Below are 20,370 nucleotides of genomic sequence, written 5' to 3'. Positions count from 1 at the left end.
ATTTTCTAGTCTGGATATTAAATGACGGCGCTGGATCTGTTGATTTAACTTTCCGTTGAAAATATCTGGTAGATAAATAAAAGTAAAGCCAGAGATTAATTTACTGTAGTAAAAGACGAAAATGTGAGGTGTGTTTTAATCAACAGCAGACAGAAGAAAAAAGAACAAAATTATGTTTTCAGTTACTTGAAGTTGTTTGTTGGGTTGTGTTTAGAAACTACAACTTTAAAAACTGCGCAATATATTAAGGTGGATCATTAAAGATCCAAATCCTCAACTTTTCACACCGAGACGAATTTTCTTGTCACAATTCTGGACTATTATTATTATTGTTATTATTATTATTATTATTAATAATAATAATAATAATAATAATAATAATAATAATAATAATAATAATAATTTATATTTAAGTTATTTCACTAACATTTTCATTTTATGTTATTAGACGTTTTTTGAGTTTCGATATTTTTTTCCTGATATTACTCCTATAAGTCTGTCACACAATTTACTCAGTCCTTTCGGGGGAAAAAATTACAAGAGTGAGGAAACATTTAGGGATGATGGAATAAAGACGATGTCAGCTAAAGGTGAGCATAATAATAGCAAAAAGCCTAAATGAAGAGGAGACTTAAGATGCAGGAGGACGCAGACTATGACAGTGGGAAATAAACGATGTGTCGGCGGCAGCTGGGGGGGGTGGGGGGGGCGCCTCTGGTGTTGTGACGTCACTTTGAGGCGTGCAGCAGCGCGCTGTGGAAGAAAACCAAGGCAGCGCCGCAGATGCAACCAAAGCACCGATTACAGAGGACGCAGCATTTACTTGCAGGCGACATTAAAGTGGATTTACTGAACACCTGCATGGGGACACTGTGAGCTTTTATTCGTTTTTTTCTCTTTTTGTCGTCTGCTGGGAAACAAATTGGTGAGTAAAATACGCGCCTTGTCTCTCTGGTCAGCGGATTTCAGCTTTTGGAAACTGACAGAAGTCTAACTGACATCTCACTTTGGGTCTTTTTACGAGTCAGATCTCAGGAAAATGTTTAAGGTAAAAATGTGAATGGCTTAATATTAAACAGCATTTATTGTTGGTTGGTTGGGGGTCACAGAGGCTGCTGACCGTAAAGAGGCCAGAGGTCGGGTGTGTGGAGCGTAATGCTCAGCAGCTATCTCTGGAAGTTCAAACACCACTTTTGCTTTTGAAAATATGATTTAGATAAAGTCGTATTCTGAGGTGTCTGAGCATCACTATCAGACAGATGTGGCATGTAAACTTCTTCAGCAAAGTGAAGTCAAGCAAAAATAAGAGTAAAGTGCAGGCGTGCGTGCGCGCGCGCGTCCTGGAGGAACAGAAAGCTGGTGAGTGAAGATTTACTGAGGACATAAAAGCAGCAAAGGGATTCCTGCAGATAAGAGGGGGCTCTGTGTGAGAGACTGTGTGTAGTGTCATGGCAAAGGTAAACTTTGTGCCTGCGAAGGGGGGGTGGGGGGGTGGTGTTACTGCCAGCCCAAAAGATGAAGCAGGACTGACTAAATTATGGGATGGCATTTGCGAAAGGTTTTTTACTATCCATTTCTTACTTTGGTAAATTCCTTGGTAAATTCTGCTTTTATGTATCTGAAAACAATGTTTGATAATTCAGATATAACACAATAAAAGCTCAACACGAACTATGAACACTGGAAGATTTCTGTTTTACTCACTCACTATATTCAGTATATCTGATGGTGTTACTACTGGTTTAATTAAGATCAATTTATTCGGCTTCTTTTTTAAATGTCTTCTTGTCCACTTCTGTTTTTCAGGAAACTGGAATGGAACTGAATCTGTCGAAGAATGTGATTTCCTGTGGGGACCCAGGTATGACTTGTCCTTGTCCTCCTTCCTCCTCCTCCTCAAAAGCATTCACATTGCTTTTGAGAGAACTAGAAATGTTAAAGTAAAAAAAAAAAAAATCCAACCGTTGCAACTGAGACTATATTCATAACTTGTAAATCTGTAGGAAAACAGTGCTGCATTGTGAGCTTCAAACAAAGTGACATCATATTTGTTAGATTTAGCTGCATCGGTCATGTCTGGTGAGTTAAAACTTGCGGCAGAGCTGCTTGCTGATATGCGGAATAATAATAATAATAATAATTATTATTATTATATTAAATGAATTCCCTGTGGGTTGTTTGGCCTTTGAAAAACGCAAATATTTGCTGCAATATTTTCTAGATTTGATAACGTTTTAGCTAAAATAATATCAGGATTTCTGGGTTTGATAATTGACCAAAGAAGTAAAAAAAAAAAAGATAGCCTCAGTAATATCCGGCGGTTTAGGGCGTTCAAGGAATTTCTAAATGAGATAGAAACTGGTTGTGCGAATCTTATTGTTGTGCGCATATATATATATATATGTATATATATATATATATATATATATATATATATATATATATATATATATATATATATATCTTTTATGAAGGTTTGGCTTCAGCTTAAAGATTTACACATTTAATAGTCACGTGAATGAGTAGTTTGAATTTGTTAAGAATGACGTTTTATTTGTTTAATATCAGGTGTTTTATTTTACCCAAATACTTTTTGTGTGCATGCATTACGCAGTTATATTGCTACATGAAGGAAAACTATTCTACAAAAAGGAATATGTCAAAGAAATCCGACTAGAAATCCTCTGACACTCTTGTTCTCCTGCCTGTATTCCTGTGATGGTTCATGATTCTTTTATTTAGGCTACACCTGCATTCCCTCTGTTTGCTGCTTGTAAGGTTTCAGGTCAAACAGGCCTTGGACCAGGTAAACCATCACCAAGGCAATAATCAGCTCTGTCCTTCTCCAGTTACCCACCGTGTCCAGTTACATCTCCCCCGCTGCCCTGCCTTTGAATTTGCTCGCCAGCTTCAATTTTCTATATGGGCTACTTTGTTTTTCGGCCCCTGGTTAGCTTTGTTAGGAACAAAATACACCAAGACTGTACTTTTGTGTGTGATTAATGGTGTTCGCCGAGTTTATTTTCACTTCTTGGAGTAAAAATATGAGTGTTTGCATTGCCACTGGCCTTTAACCTGTCCTGCCGGATGGAAAGGCTTTTTAACTCATCCATCACACGCAAGTGCCCTCCAGAGCAGAAGAGGAGCGGGACGCGGGCAGAGATGGAGGCTGAGCGGACTGGCTATTTAGATTAGCCCAATCTATCACCCTACTCTGTTAAGACACAGAAAGAGCTTCACTTTGGCAACCTTCTGTGCTGTAAATCCCATAATATTCCAATGGGGACCTGAAAGGTCATTGGGTTTATTGAGATTTTTGTGCTCCTTTGGGTTTAAGCTGTGATATACTACAGCTGTCTTATTATGAACGACCAGTTTTGCCATTTGTGGACGATATAATATTTTATGGCGGTCTTATATCTTATATCAATCAACTGCAGTTTTATCCAAGAGCGGGTTATGTACCCAGTAACCTTTCTCACACGTATTGTTCACTAAACCTGCATAGTAATAACCACCTGCTAATAATCAAACCTTCCAGGTTACCATTAATGTGTTTAAGCGGCCAATGTTGTTGACTTGTTTTTTTGCCCCAAATATTTAATCAAAAGCTCTTTAATAGTCCGCATTTGTCTCATAGGGGGATAGTGGTTTATTGTGCAGAAGTAATGATGAGGCACAAAGGCTAATAAGCAAAATTGTACAATTCTGCTAAATAAATAAATCAATAAAAACCAATATACATGTCTAATTGCATCCATATGACCTTATTAAATCTGTATATTTGAAATTTCAGGCCCTCAAATGCGTCCGGCCGTTGGCTGCAGAAAGGCTGAGCAGATGTAGATAGTTAAAAAAAAAAAAGCATGCGATCGAGGCTTACACAATTGCGTTTTGAAGGGCCTTCGGGGAAGTTTTCTGGTTGGACTGGGATCTCATGTCAGAAGTCACTGTCATACAATGGTCGAAAAAGCTTGAGACTGGCGCCGTTGACACTCCGAGTCTCAGACAGGTACAGCCGCGCGATTCTACAGGACAAGATGGAGATAAACCCAACTTCATGCAGAGATTAATATAAAAAGAAAATTACTCTGTCATCAACATTTATGAGCATCTATGTTTACCTGATTTTCTTTGGTGTAATTTGGTCATAAATATATTTTTCTCACGCACTCAGTAATTTGAAAGAGTTGGGTGTTTAATTATAAATATTAAAGGAACTTCATTCAAATAGAAAATAAATAGAAGTAAATTGTTTCAAAATCACGCTTAGCAGACTGGCGCACTCATAGATGTCTACATGCATTTAGTTGCATTTCCAGCGGTGCCCAGAAACTATAAGACTACGCATATTATTCTGAATTAAACTACATATAACTACCCAAAATCGACTATTAAAGCGTTTCATTACCTGAAGCCAAACTTGTACTGATGCGTTTTTATCAAACAGTCGGACTTTATGACAGAAACGTTTTAAAGGGTTGAAGCTGCTGCATGTTTTAGATTTACTCCATGCAGCGCAAACAGAAATTACAAAGCATCAGTTATACTCCCCTCCACTATGAGGCATTGCATTTGTCACACAATCACACACTGCTGAGCTTGGCAGCTTCATTGTGGATTGATTTTATTTCTATTTTAGAGATCCACTCTTATTTTTTCATGGCTGTTTTTTTTTAGCTCATTTCAAGCTATGTATTATACTTTTGAACTTCTTGTGCATATTTTGTTCCACGGCCTTAAGCTGGTGAAATGCACGTCTGTTGAGATAACCTGAAATACATCCAAATGTTCAGTTAAGACAATTCCACATCTGTGCGGCAAAACTGAACAATATTATGCTTTAAATGCGAGTCCTCCTTAACAAAACAGAGTGAAATTTGAGAAAAAAATTCTTAGGAAATATTTTTGGTCTAATGACCAAATATTGGCAACAGAAAAGAAAAACGGTAAATTCATTTTTGTCTTTGTAGCGGAACTCTTCGCAGAATGTGAAAGTTAGGAAACCTTGAGTGTTTTATTACAAATTCAACACCAAAAACAGGAGCTACAGAGTAGAAGAGGTTAATTTGGTTAGCAGAAATTGCCCCGACACTTTCCACGCCGATGCACACACACAACCTCTAATGCCGCCTGCTAAGTGATGTGTGGGCGCCTGAACCAAACCACTGCTGGCTGTCGTTTTGTGCGTCAGTGGCCAACAAAACGGACTGTGGTCAAATGTGTCACCAACAGTAGCTTCATTCAGGTGTACACAGGTGGAATTTTGCAGTCCATTAGTCACAATGCGATTGGAAGCCAGTAGTCACAATCATGGAGCATTGTAGACAAATCTGCTGTCAACAGATTATTGTTGTTTGACTTGTTTGGGAGAAACTGTGGCGCTTGTCTCAGCCCTGGCACACGTGAGATTTGATGTGCCATTTATTACTCCCATTGTCTCTTTGTGAAACCGACCGGAGCTGTTCTTGTCTGTTCACAGCGTTCCACATTCATACAAATAATGAAAGTCGACATCATCGTGCACCATTTATACAGAGAACAGTAAATGGGCAGGCCCGTGTTAGATGGCAAATGTTTATTCAGCTCAGTACATATCAGAGATATACACTGTGTGAGTGAGTGTGTAAAGAAACGCGCCCAGGTGCGTTTCGCTGCACAAATTTCGGAAATACCTCCGCAAATAAAATGCATATTTTGCTCCACAGAAAGAGTTCTACTGAGCGCATAATATAACAGCAACCGCTGAAAAACAAATAAATAGTTGAGTCTCAGAAGTGAAATAACAAGAAATCAGTATAGTTTAGGCCTATTATTTTCTCTCATTGGACGCATTTAATGTGCTCTGTCCACCATGTTGAAGAAGTTTCCCGTCGCGCATGGCAAGTAAAGTGTTGTAGCCCAAAGTTTTGCATTAATTAACAGCACTTCATTCATTTGTGTCAGTCTGACGTCAAAGTATCTTGTCTGGGTGGATGTTCTCTTGCAGCGGACAGGTTTAGTGGGTGGGACTCGCTCATTTTGGGAAGGTCAAACGCACCAAATGGGTGGGTCTCTTGTGTGAGAACCGGAGCTTCCTCTTGGTTAGAGCCCGCAGAAGCTTGTCTGTTCAACGAGTAGAAGGAGGACTCGCTGGGCCATCACAGCCGCAAAGAAACGGGAAACGGAGCTTAGTGACCCAGGTCTCTTTTTTATGTGGAAGAACAAAACTCTCGTGGAAATTCTCTCTGCGTGGTTCAGCCGCTAATGCCGCGGTGTGTGTGTATGTGTCAGCGGGTGGATTCTGCTGAGGAAAGCTGAGTGCATCCCAGGACTCATCTCGTTTCTTCTTTTTTACGCATCCTTCTCTCCAAGGTGGGATGAATTTGGACAGAATCTCAGAGGCTGTGAGAGCACCGCCGCCCCGCGACGTGGCCGCCGCGTTTCATTTACAGAGAACTTCAAACAGCAGAGAAACTTTAGAGAACTCAAGCAGCGAGTCTTCAGACACAGAGTTGGCAGGTACATAGAGTTCTTTTAGCAACTCGATTCCTTCTTCTGAGCGCACCTACAGTTTGTTTTAATAAACGGTTGTTTACGGTGGGATTTTAGAAACATTTTCCACACAGTTAAACGTGGTGTTTAATGTTCCCAGTGTTTGCGTGAGCATTTTAAAATCCATATAAAAAAAGATTTGCAGCAAATCTAACTTTTGTCTTGTGTGATATCTGGTTTAATAGGCAGAAAAACAGTGATAAAATCCGTTTTTTGTATAGTTACAGCCCATTCTTTGTTTATAGCGTTGGCGGAAAGTTACATTTGGCAGGATCTCGGAGTCTGTCACGGAAAAATGTGCGGAAAAGCCTGGCCTGTTGTTAGTGAATGCATTAAAACAAACGATAAATTCTGGGCCTATCCACCAATCTAAACTGAGAGCCAGGAGGTCTTTGTCAATCTCAACTTTTGCCACATGTGGAAAACAAAGGTTTTCTTCTCAGTTTCTGTCTAAGAACAAAAAATGTGATTTTATTTTTCTCTCATTTGATCTGGGATTACATGTTAGAAAAAGTTGTATATTTAAGTTCCTTCTTTTCTGTTTATTAAACGCTGAAGACACTTTCCCTATTATTTTTTCATTGACCTTTGCACGTGTGCCCCCTTCATTTAATGAGCCAATCTCGTTAAAACACGAATAGAAGACAGCAGTGGGAAGATAGGGCTGACCTCTTCGTAAAGATCTATTAGCGAAAACCAAGAGAGGTCTATGTTTGTTTAAAAGAATCGATTCAAAATTCTCCAGCAGGTCAGTTAATATTTGTCTTAACTTTGTAACCTTTCTTAAGAGTGAATTTTAGGAGGAACATAGTAAATAACTTCTAACCTTGTCTTTGTTTATTCCATGTTTAATTTTATTTCCAATTAACAACGTTTATACTAGTTGTTTTGCACGCTGTGGAGCCTGAGCCCACTCTGTAATAATCTGGCAAGTCGAATGTTAACATCCTCAGCATGCATCTTTATTTATTTATTTACTTATCCTTTTTTGTACTGTGATATATTATCAACAGAAAAGGATAGGAGCGCAGAGCACAGGAGCGATGACGGGAACCCGGACGACCCCAAGAAGAAGAAGCAGCGACGACAGCGGACTCACTTCACCAGTCAGCAGTTGCAGGAGCTCGAAGCCACTTTTCAGAGGAACCGCTACCCGGATATGAGCACCAGGGAAGAGATTGCCGTGTGGACGAACCTGACCGAGGCCAGAGTGCGGGTAAGAGACCATCAGACAGTCCCCCGGCCGTGCGTAACGGGCGCGCAAAGACTATTTAAGAAGTCATACATCACAAAAGGAGCGAGAGGAATGAAATAATTATAGTTTTTTTAAAGGTAGTGTGGGAGAGTGTTATAAATCATGAACACAATTCTACCAGTAAGAAATAGACATAATTTTATTTAAAAACACTTATTTACATTTAAAAGGTTCAAAACAAGACTGCCATTTTAATGTAGATTAATCGTATTTAAACACACCTTTGCAGAAAAAATCAGTACTCACCATAAACGATTTCCAACTATTTAACCTCTATTATATTTATTTGAATCACAAGTTAAAAATACGTAGTCAAACCCAAAGTAAAATTTAACTGATACAGTGTCATTTACCAAATGGGTAAAGAAACACAGAAAATATAAATACAAAATTTTCATTTAAAACCAGGTATGTGGATCATATTTTCAATGAATCCGCTTCTTTGCTTATTAAAAATGTTGTGTCAGTGCTCAGTCCTCATTACAACGGAGCCGATATACTTCTAAAGAAGTCATTCAAATTGTTTAGCCTATATTATATTTAAGGTGTGCGTTGTTGTATTAGTTAGGTAGTTTATATTCATTCTTCTTTTACTGTCAGCTGTTATAAACCGTTTGGTGTTTTTATTGCTTTGCATTTCTCTGAACAACTTGCGCACACACTCAGCAGCCTCTGAACAGACCAAGCGTTAAACCAAATACACATTTATATATATATATATATATATATATATATATATATATATATATAAACGAGTTTAAAAGATGATCTGCTGACAAGAAACTGGGGCACTTTCACAACAGAAACCGGTGTTAACAGATATTAAGTTGCAGTCATCCCTGACTGTCGGTGCATTTGAAAACTTAATCTCTCGGTATGAGGGCACGAGCGTAATTCGCAACACCGTTAGAACTGCAATCCAGCATACACAGTCATGTTAATAAATATGTTAAAGCTTTAGCAGAAATGCATGACATTTCAGCTTTTTGGATCCGGTTGAAATAAGAAATTCTTTTGAAGGCTGTATCTTAGCAAAGTGAGTCTTTAGATTATTTGCGCTTTGATGATATCACCGAGGAAAATACTCAGCTTGTCAAATCTACAATTGTGCAATGAATGAATAAGAGCAATGCATGATTACACACACACACATACACACACACACACATGTGAGAAAAAAGTGAGAAACGTACGTTTATGGCAAAACAATTGCAGTTGGTTTTCATTTACAGCAACTGGCGCCTGAAAGACGTCCTTGCAAAATGCGTAGTCTCAGATTGCATAAAATAATATACACTACGGCTATTTAAAGTACCGGGGGGAAAGAGAAAAAAAACTCTCAGAAGTTGATGGTGCTTGATTTTCATTTCAGGAGCCAAAGGGGGAGTGTGGATTATCTAACAGTGCTGCCTTTTACAGTGGAAAGACAGAAGGATAACATTGTAAAGACAGAAACAGGCTAAATTTTACTTGTCATGTGTTCAAATGTAACATGGTAATGACTAAAAGGTGTCTGTTTAATTAAACTAAATTAGAAAGTTAAACAATCTTTTAACCAGTGGGATTAAATTAAGTTTTTTTTTACGCGTTAACATTAAAACTCTGGTCCTTTAGCTCGGTAGCCTTTATTAAAGTGCAGCCTCACACTGTGCTTCCCCCTCAGTTTACTTTCACATCGCTCACGTCTTTGTGGACAGTTTGTCGGCAGCAGCCTGTTCCGTGCACCGCTATAAATAGCCTCCCAGGTCCTTCTGGTGAATCCATTTGTAAACTGTTTCTACAATGAATTAAAAATGAGTCGCAGAGTGCAGATTCATGGAGATTTTGTGAGGATATCTAGAGGCCCGTTTCTGTGGTGGTGACTTCGCGAAAAGGCGCTCATTTTACCCAGACAAACTAACGAGGTTTTCTCGTTTTACAGATCATCATAGCTCTAGACTTAACTATTTTATATATGTTATCAATAATAAACTAAATCACTTAAACGTTTTCTTAGATAGGCGGATTTTATGCAAAGGGCCGTTAAATTGAATGAACGTGAGGTCAAAAAGCATCAGAAGCTGTTTTAATTTGAACCAGGTTGCCGAAGTAGCAAACTGAGAGGATTGTGGGGATTAGCTACTATATAAGACTCTTCGGACCAAGTCCAGTTAGATGCGATTTATTTTGATCCTGATATGAGTAAACGCTCCAGTTTAGACTATTTCACTCGAAAGATAGAAATTATATATATATATATATATATATATATATATATATATATATATATATATATATATATATATATATATATAGGGATAGGGTTTCAGAAAAGAATGATAAAATAATTTGTTATTAAGCTGATCACTTGAAAATACTATGAGACAACGTCTCATGGCAAAATTTCGTAGCCTATTAATCACGATTTATTAGATATGGGAATTTAAAATTAAAATTTAGTTCTACTTTTAGGACATTATCAATCAACATTTATTTTTAGAAAAAAACTTCCACTCAAGTTTTTTATTTACCTTTTGTTTAAAATTTTAACATTTAACACATTTTTTTAATTTGATAAAGTAAATAGTGTTGAGTGTGTGTGGCCTAAACACATCACACACTGAAGGCTTCAGCGATTTTTTTTTTTCGTCACTAAATTTAAGTTTGCTTAATTTTACTTGAAATGAGCGCGACATAAACTACAATTTGTGATGTTTGATTTTAGCGTCGTTCTCTCTGGGTAGATTGATTTTATAACTTTAACTGGATAACAAATATTTGATGATCTGAGTTCGTGATGGCGCCACACAGTTCACATGTGATAGATTAATTAGACTTAGGGAGAAAATGGAGGGGCGGGATGCTCGGGCAATTTTATTTAAGTTATTTTAAGAGTTGTTACCACAGTAACGACTCACGTGGCACTGCTCCCCTGAGCTGGTGTTAATACAGTCACGCCTATGTTTCTTGCAGGTGTGGTTCAAAAACCGCCGGGCCAAGTGGAGGAAGCGGGAGCGGAACCAGCAGATGGACCTGTGCAAAAACAGCTACTTGCCGCAGTTCAGCGGCCTCATGCAGCCGTATGACGACATGTACCCGGCTTATACCTACAACAACTGGACCAATAAGGGCCTCACCCCTGCGCCGCTGTCTACCAAAAACTTCACGTTCTTCAACTCCATGAGTCCCCTCACCTCGCAGTCCATGTTTTCAGCACCCAACTCTATCTCTTCCATGACTATGGCGTCCGGGATGGGTCATTCCGCAGTGCCGGGTATGCCCACCCCGGGGCTCAACAACATCAGTAACCTGAACGGGATCGGAACGTCCGGCATCAACTCAGCCATGTCGTCATCCACTTGCCCGTATGGGCCTCCCGGCTCTCCGTACAGCGTTTACCGGGACACTTGCAACTCCAGTCTGGCCACTCTGAGACTCAAGTCCAAACAACATCCAACATTTGGATACAGCGGCCTCCAGAGCCCCGGCTCCAGCCTGAACGCGTGTCAGTACAACAGCTGACGGGCAAAATGCGGGACTTAAATGTTGCAAATCTAAATAAATATATAGCCTGTGTTTGTGATGCACGGACACGGGGTCCGATCCCCGTGAGCTGCCTGCGGATGAGAAAGAAATCAAAGACAACTGAACTGGATTAGTTGCAATCAGTTTAAAAAAAAAGAGATAAAAGTGGATTATGCGGGTTACATGTGTTTACCAGTGAACTTGCACAGCAATTTAAATGTCCAGGTGTTTTTGATTTTTTTTTTAACTATGAAGACGTGTTACATTGCTGCATTGTAAATATATAAATGTAAATATATATATATACAGGTTTTAACATATAAAACAGACGATGGGATTTTTTCTTTTTTGTGATTATAGCTTGTTTTTAAAGACTGAGTGGGAGGGATCTATGCCAAACAAGGATCTGAAAAAAAAAAGTAAAAGTGTGACTATATGAGCATAATGAAACCAAATTCAATGCGAAGAGGGAAGAAATTTTGCCTTTGTACATATTTTATACTGCTTTCTGTGCTTTCTGTTTACATGCAGGGTGCCACCGGCCCGTTTGACTACATGACGCCCGCGGTTTAAATTGCTTTTCATTTTGTTTGTTGGAAAAAAAAAGAAAAAAAAGACGCATGTTTAACTTGACGTGCTTTGTAAGATAATGTAAGACTGCAGAAGTTCATTAGACTAAACTGTATAAAAGTGATTCAAAGTCCTAATGTGTTTATGGTAACATGTTTGAATAAACTGCAAAAAAAAGAGGTTAATTTCAAGTAAATGTTTTAGAGGTCACTTTGTTTAACGAATCAAACGACTGTGATCCAGGTTCACCAAAGAGCAGCAAAATAAATAACTTGGCTAAGTATGCGCAGCAGACTTATCCAGTTTAAAATGACTAACCAGAAAAAGCCTGTGAAAATTTTTATTCATTTATTTATATATTTTGGTACCTGAACTTTTACACACACACACACACACACACACACACACACACACACACACACACACACACACACACACACACACACACACACACACACACACACACACACACACGAGGTCTGTAATTGGCCCTTTAGCAAAATATGACAAAAACATTTGCGTGTGTGTGTGTGTGCGTGTGTGTGTGTGTATTTACCATTTATTACTATGTGATATGTCAAAATTATCATAGTGTAATCTTCTTCTCGGGCAGAAGACAAGTATCAGCTTATGCTCGACAGGATTTTGAGCAAAGTTTATACCATTAAGTGATGAAAATTTTCTCTGAAACTGTATCAAATACTCTACTAAACTCTACTATTAAGCCTTCTTCACTAAAAGCCATTTCGTCATCTCTCTTAATCAGTTCAGAAATCTGAAACACGCGTACACTTTAAGGAAAGGGTTCGGTATTTGTTCTAATTATATATATTTTCTTTTCACTTTTTTGGTCGCCTTTTGCGAAATCACATTCAAATAATCGAGTCTGTATCATACATCATAACCTCACAACAGAATTATCTTTAAACTAGGGAATCCTAAAGTGGAGAGGTGTGTTCTAGCCCTTCGTATACATCCAAGCTGCATAATTGCAAGAAAATTAAAGCACCTTATATAAAAATCAAGTTGTTTATCTTTCAAGTTTATTTGAGCTGAAGAAAATGAGCCTTTAGAAAAAAAAAGAAAGAAAGAATATTCTTGCGTCAGCCCCTTTCCCTTGTATCAACAGTGAATTCAGTCAATGCCATATCTCGTTTTCTGACACCTGCAGAAATCCCCATATCTATATTACTCACCATTAGACTGATATTAGCGCGCTGCACAAGTGTAACAGCGATGATTGTGTGCTTAAACTGATAGTGATCTGTGCTGGAGGATTAGAGACAGCACTCAGTAAATGACTACATATGTTTTCCATGGCTAATTAAACAGTTTGATAACAAGAAGAATGAACGATAAAGAAACGATCTCGACTGGGCTCTCGTCAGTGTTACAAGAGCAGCTTTTTATGGTGTGGTTGCACAAGTGAGTTTGAGCTTCTTTTTCTTATTATTGTTATTATTTATAATAATAATGTGTGTTTAGTTAGTTATTCGCTCTCTTACTGTTTTTATGAATGTTCCTGTTTAAAAATTTCTGCAGTTTACCTGTTTTGTTTGTTTGTTGACAACTTTTAAATGAGAACATTGAACACTGTTAATTTTTTATGTATAAATGACCTGTTCCTAGAGGCTGTAGAAAAATTTTACCTAAAGTTATTGGTCTTGGTTATTGGTAGCACGCTTGAGTTTGTGTAGAAAAGCTTTGGAGAAAAGCGTCTAAATCCAATCCAATTTTCAAGGGTAAAGTGACGCCATCATTTTGTGCTTTCCACACAAATTTTTGTAGTATTTAGTTTATTTGGTTGTTTGTTGACAGTTCTTAATATTATAAGTTTGGGATTTTGTTTTAGTTTTGTTCTGATTCCATTATCTTTTTTTACCCTAATTGTGTGACTGTAAAAAGCTACTTTATCTTTAATAATAGCTATCCATCTACATACGGCTTTGATAATATCCCTATAATCTGACACATATGTCATAAAACTATACCATTACGCTCAGGTCTCCGTGTGTTTACGAGACTCTGATATATCGATGCACTGAAAAGTCGGAACTAATGAGAGATATTTAGTAATTTTGTATGTTTAAATAACTCTATGTTGTGAGGTGAAGAGTGACATGTAGGTGAGACATCTCCGATAAAATTAATCTTCTCAAGCAGCCGCATTTATGTATGCAGCGATTTCTGTGTGCAAGCTTCCCCCCCCCCCCTCCAATTCAACAAGTCCGAACACCAGCAGCGCGCGCAGCTTCAAATTCTTTCCTTGGGTACAGAACGTTTACTTAAGGCGGGGAAGCGTACTGGCTGTAAACTACAGCTATCAGCTTTGATTAGAAAATGTTTAACGGAAGGACAAAGCGCTCGAGGTGCGTAGTGATTTGCAACAAAAACAAAGCGCGCAAAGTGTCGTAAATGGTTCCCATAATGCCTGGTTCCACTTCTAAACTATACCTGAATGAGTCTTAACCTGGAGGGCAAAGTTCACCGTACAGTTTTATAATTAGTAAATATTTGAACCAGCGTTTCTCTGTTGAGGACATCTCCTGACAGAATAGAATAGAATAGAATAGCCTTTAGGATTTGCATCCCCAGCATGTGCTCATGCTACATGTGGTTAAACATAAGGCTGCTTAACTGAGCAGTGCTCTATACTTGCATGGTGTTGAACACTAAATAAACACATTTAAGGATTGTACACTTAAATGTTACAAATGTGTGTGGTGGTTGCCAATGCCAGCATCTGGGCAGTGCAAGCTGGGATATACTCAGGCCCTAGAAATACAACCTTTTCATGTGTTTTTAAAAGAAGTTTTTAGCAGGTAAGGGTGATTAAAACACTGTAAGTCAGTGGTCGCAACTCCAGTCCTCAAGATACACCTGAGTCAAATCAAAGGCTCATTCATATTAGAGGAGAAGTTGACAACAAGTTGACAACTTTTCATTTGAATCAGGAGTTTTTGTAGAGAAACACTAAAACCTGCAGGATGGCAGATCTCGAGGACCGGAGTTGGTGACCAGTGCTCCAAGTGTTTTAAGTCTAATAAGCCAATGACTGAGTTGCATTCTCCTGGAAGCAGCAGCTGGTTGTTAAGGAGGCATCAAATCAGCACTTTTGTATTATCTAGAATAAAGTTTTCTCCATGCTATGATTTTGATAGTGTAACTGCAATTTTTTTTAAATAAACCTGGTTGTCTGGGTTTCTGAGTGAATAATCATGCTGAAACCATCATATCTTTGATTGCCTGGTGACCAATAGCATAATTTTGTCTTGGTGCCCAGTAAGTTGTCATTGTGGCCTCGGTCACAGTTGTGCTGTAGGAAGCTAAGTAAGAAACTAAAGAGACCAGTGATTGGAGTCTAATTTGCAGATGGGTATAATGGTTGACTAAAGATGAAAGGATCATTTTCATTTTCAAATGAAAAAAAAAGTGCGTTAACAGGGTGGGGCAGCAATCTACAATGTCAAGTTTCTTCTGGGTGTTTAGCAGTCATGCACCTTCTTACAAAGACCAAACTTGTTCTTGAAACCAAAGGAATGTCACATTTTTATGACGTCTGTGACACTGTCCTGGTACATCCTAGTTACCAAAACAACCTGTGCTAAACAAAGTACCTGCTTGTGTTTATAGTTTTCTGTTGTCATTGACACTTCACAGGATCAAAAATAGAAACTTTGGATCCGAACATGTAGTTTATCAGGTCAAGAGCCTAGACTTAATTTGATCTTGACTGATAAACAATAATGTTTTAAAGATGAGTTAGGGTTACATCACAGAGAACATCTTGTCTGCTATCATTATCTGCTTGTTGTAGACAAGAATAAATGTCCTATCAGTCAACAAAAGTAAGGAAAGTATTTCTGTTTACAGTGAATTATGAAACGATATTAATGACTGGAAGCAAAAGAAGGAATTTGTGATTACTCTGTGTACAATCACAAATAATACCAACTTGCAGAGAAGTTTTTCAAAACTCACCTTTGAAATCACGCCCACACAGCAGAGTAAGCTAACAAGCTGGATCCTGCTGCCTGCAGCTCAGCCAAGATGAGACAGATAATAAACATACGGAAGCTTCTGTCACTGACTGAAATGTGTGAGCATGTATGTAAAGTGTTTCTTGATCTATTTCTTTCCCAGTTGACTTGAACTTTGCACACAAGGAATTTTAAGTGCTCTCTTCATGTGTCAATAATCCTGCTCCATTAGTTTTTAGTTTTATTATTATTTGTTTGTTTGTTTGTTTGTTTTTTTTTTGGGGGGGGGTGCTAACATGAATGAAAGAAGGTTTTGCTGATAGCTATGTTACAGAAGTATTCAGACATTTTATTAATACATTAATAATTCTCACTTATGATGATGTGGTTGAAGTAAAGAACATTTCTGTATGGCAGTATATTAATATTTGTAGTATTACAAAAACAGGAAAAAACAAAAGGACAAAAATATATTGCCATATTAACCCTTTACTGGACAAAGAACCATACTTATAGTATAACACATAACACCATTGGACATTCATAATTCCTCCCCATGCTGCTTCATGAAATCACTGAGTCGCATGGAGTCCTCCCAACCAATCATCACAGATCAGATGTCACACTTTGCTGGGCTTGACTGTAAACATAAAAACAAGGCAAACCTTTGTACTGCACTTTCTTCTTTCAAAATCTTGTAATAACAAAATTATACTGCAATATCTGTGAACACCTTTTAAAGGACAAATGTCAGCCATTGATACATAGGCTGCTGTTATCATGTTGCTTTTTTACTTAAAAGGTCATGTTTGTTTCAAACTTTGTGCAGTAAAAGTTGAGAGAAAAAAAACTGGGAAGCCAACACATGGATGTTCATACAAATTTTCCCTGTGGATGCTGCAGACAGGGCAACAAAAACAGCAATTTTTTTTCTTCTATTCTATTCTATTCTATTCTATTCTATTCTATTCTATTCTACAGTCATTTACGCTTTTATCCATAGTGACTTATATTTGAGAGTAAGAACAACACAAGAATTCAAACAAGATGGGACATCATAATTAAGTGGTAGTCAGACTGCTGTGAGTCCAGTTGGACCCAGGTGCTGTCATGAAGTGCTAGAGGCAGTGCATATAATTTTTTGTTTGTTTGTTTGTTTGTTTGGGGGGGGGGGGGGGGGGGGGTGTTGTTGTTGTTTTTTTGTTGTTGTTTTTTGTAAGTCATTTTGTTTAAATACAAGATCACAAATTCATCAAACAATGTCATCTTGAGCATAAGTGCACATAGTTTATTCAGTACTTAGTTGAGCCAAAGAACTGGACAAATCTTTCTAACTCATTCTGTTGAGTAGAAGAGTAAGCTAAGTGTGAAAATGCTCCTTTAACAACTGAGTCTTTAGCTTCCTCTTAAAAGTGGATAAGGACTCTGCGGATTGGACGGAGTTTGGTAGATCGTTCCACCACCGGGGGACAACAGAGGAGAAGAGTCTAGCTACTTATTTTGCGCCATGTTGTGGTGGGAGCACTAGGTGTTTTTCTCTGGCTGAGCGGAACTGTCGAGATGGAGTGTAGCTCTGGATTAGGGAGTGGAGGTAGACAGGAGCTGTTTGGGTTATGGTTTTGTAAGCCAGAAGCAGAGCTTTGAATTTGATGCGTGCTGCAACTGCAAGCCCGTGGAGAGCGATTAGCAGTGGAGTGACATGAGCTCTTTTGGGCTGGTTGAAGATCAGACGTGCTGCTGCATTCTGGATCATCTGCAGAGGTTTAACTGACCATGCAAGCAGGCCAGCCATTAAGGAGTTGCAGTAGTCAATGCGTGAAATGACCAGAGCCTGGACCAGGAGCTGTGCCGTGTGTTCAGTCAGGAAGGGTCTGATCCTCCTGATGTTGTAGAGAGCAAATCAGCAAGATCGAGCAACCGAGGCAACATGGTCCTTAAAGTTCAGCTTGTTGTCTACCATAACACCAAGATTCCTGGTAGAAGACGTAGGCACAAGTGTGATAGAGTCAAGCTGCACACTTATCTGTGGGGGTAAGGAAGGATTGGCTAGAAAGCAGAGATGCCAGTAACGCGTTACAAAGTAACGCGTTACAGTAATCTGACTACATATTTTAACAAAATATAATCTAACGCGTTAGGATGTCCTACAATGTAATCAAATTACCGTTACTCTTCATATTCGTCCTGCGTTACTTCGGCACTCCCCACTCCTTTCACATATGATTTGAAATCAAGCGCCGTGGACGAAAGTGTATTTATCTAACTCAACACACCTTCTCATTAACGGTGGTACAGAAATTTTATGTACTCGTAAGCATGCAGTTACCTTTCTTCGCTGAAACTTGACCTTTTTTAAATCGACAAACACAAATCATTCACTGCACATGACTTTAGAAAAAAATATGATATAGAAACTTATTACCCTGGTGCATGATGGGAGGTCCGCCTCTCCACTTCCCTCATCAGAACCTATTCCAAACCGAATTGATTTTTTTTTTTAATTAGTCCGTTACTATTTCATTATTTTCTCATGTGTAAACGTAAAACATAATGCAGATTTGTCTTATGCTTTTTTTTTTTTTGTTTGTTTGTTTTTTTTTCCCCCGTAATTTTCAAAACTTGCAAGCTGCCTCTGGAACTGAGGTGGACGTTAAAGTCCGGTTATCGCGAGAACGTGACATGAACTCATGTATTTACTTATGTTGATGGTCACAAGCTCAACAATGGAACAAGAAGAAAAAGGTGCGTTTTCACATTGGAAATTCCGCCATTACTTTCAATTTATTTCATCTAAAGAGATGGACTACCTAAGGTCAGGGCATGAACTTCAGGTTCTGGATGTGTTTCCTACCATAAAGAAAATATTCCTGAAGTATAACACTCCACCTCCATCTAGTGCTCCTGTCGAGCGACTTTTTAGTCTCGGAGGTTTGGTGCTCACTCCTAAAAGGAACAGATTATCTGACAAGAGATTTGAGAAGCTTCTCTTACTGAGATATAACCACAGGTTCACTTCTCCCTCTTTTCCATAAACATAGGATGAAGGCCACATCACTCATAGCCACGTTTGGTGTTAAGCTGGTGTTAGATGTTATGTAAAACCAATTGCTGCTTTAATGCTGTGACCATAACGAGAGATGTTGCTTTATTTTATTGTTATTCATTTGAATTAATGTATATGATGGTAGGGAAGAAGCACTGAATGATTTACAAAGTTAATAACAGACTGACTATGTTCATAGAAGGTGAAAAACAATTAAAAGTTACAAGTTGCAAAACATTGTAAAGTCACCATTCGTAACTAATGCACTTTCAGTAAAGTATATACGAAAAAAAATCGATTGTCATTTTTTTGTTTGGGGGGTTTTAACTAATAAAGTAACTAGTAATCTAACTTAGTTACTTCTAAACCTTAGTAATCAGTAAAGTAACTAGATTACTTTTTAAAGAAGTAATCAGTAATCAGTGGTCAGATTACTTTTTCAAGTAATCTGTGGCATCACTGCTAGAAAGACAATAAGCTCAGTCTTGGACAGATTTAGCTGAAGGTGGCGATCATTCATCCATGCGGAGATATCAGCAAGGCATGCGGATGTTCGCATTGAGACGGTTGTGTCGTCAGGTGGGAAAGAAAGGAAAAGCTGAGTGTCATCTGCATAGCAGTGGTAGGAGAAACCATGAGAGAAAATTACTGCACCGAATGAGGAGGTGCATAGTGAAAAGAGAAGAGGGCCAGGCACCAAACCCTGATGCACCCCTGTTGTCAGCCTATGTGATCTGGACATTCCCCCTATGCCAAGATACTTTGAAGGATCTTCCTGTGAGGTAGGACATAAACCACAAGAGGACAGATCCTGGGATGCCAAGATCAGAGAGTGTGGAGAACAGTATATGATGGTTGACCGTGTCAAAGTCAGCAGACAGGTCCAGCATTATAAGGATTGCTCTTTACAGAAACAAACATTTGCCTATATTAACATCTCACATGGAGGCTCTAAAACTGACAGAAGCAACTGGCTCTCCAACATTTTCTTTTTAAACCTGTTGTCAATACAACTTAAAGCTTGTTTTCTGTCTAACTGCAGCTGATATCTACGGTCCAGTGTAACCATGTATGTAGCCATTGATTCATAGGCTGCTGTTATCATGTTATCATGTAAACTAGCCAATTAATCTCATAAAATTGTGATTATCAGAAGCATGACCTGTAATAAGCAGTGTAGTGTCACCCGTGAATATTAGGGACACCCATGTGATCTGGAAGTAGCAGTATTCTGAACTGGTAAATTTCATACTTCAAAGCACTAATGTCAAACCCATTTAGCTGATTAAAACTTTTAATCAGCTGGTTTTAGTGGCTGTACCCACATTTTAAATACCTTACATAAACCATTCTTTTGGATTAAAAACAGCATTTGCTGTGTAGGAGTCAGATTTTCCCTCCGGTTTGGAGGGTGGTATTTTCTACTATTATCGGTCATGATTATGAATGAATTAGCTATTTGATCATTTCAACTGGTGAACTTA

General features: G+C 38.4%; 1 protein-coding gene across 3 annotated transcripts; it reads left to right on the top strand.

Annotated features, from left to right (window-relative positions):
• Positions 1-788: 788 nt before the first annotated feature.
• On the top strand, positions 789-11,927 carry pitx1 (paired-like homeodomain 1). 3 transcript variants are annotated; one of them, XM_042009357.1, is made up of 5 exons: positions 789-925; positions 1,807-1,861; positions 6,355-6,501; positions 7,548-7,750; positions 10,742-11,927. In XM_042009357.1, the coding sequence occupies exons 2-5, from the start codon at positions 1,816-1,818 to the stop codon at positions 11,288-11,290; spliced, it is 945 nt and encodes a 314-aa protein (XP_041865291.1). In that variant the 5' UTR covers positions 789-925; positions 1,807-1,815; the 3' UTR covers positions 11,291-11,927. The 3 variants fall into 3 exon arrangements, with proteins under 3 accessions (XP_041865291.1, XP_041865293.1, XP_041865292.1); XM_042009359.1 differs by lacking the exon at positions 6,355-6,501; XM_042009358.1 differs by lacking the exons at positions 789-925; positions 1,807-1,861 and adding an exon at positions 6,014-6,182.
• The last annotated feature ends 8,443 nt before the right edge of the window (positions 11,928-20,370 follow it).

Source organism: Melanotaenia boesemani, chromosome 15 (assembly GCF_017639745.1).
Source record: "Melanotaenia boesemani isolate fMelBoe1 chromosome 15, fMelBoe1.pri, whole genome shotgun sequence".
Taxonomy (NCBI): Eukaryota; Metazoa; Chordata; class Actinopteri; order Atheriniformes; family Melanotaeniidae; genus Melanotaenia; species Melanotaenia boesemani.
Note: the sequence above shows the minus strand (reverse complement) of the source record. Positions and strands in the feature narration are given on the sequence as shown.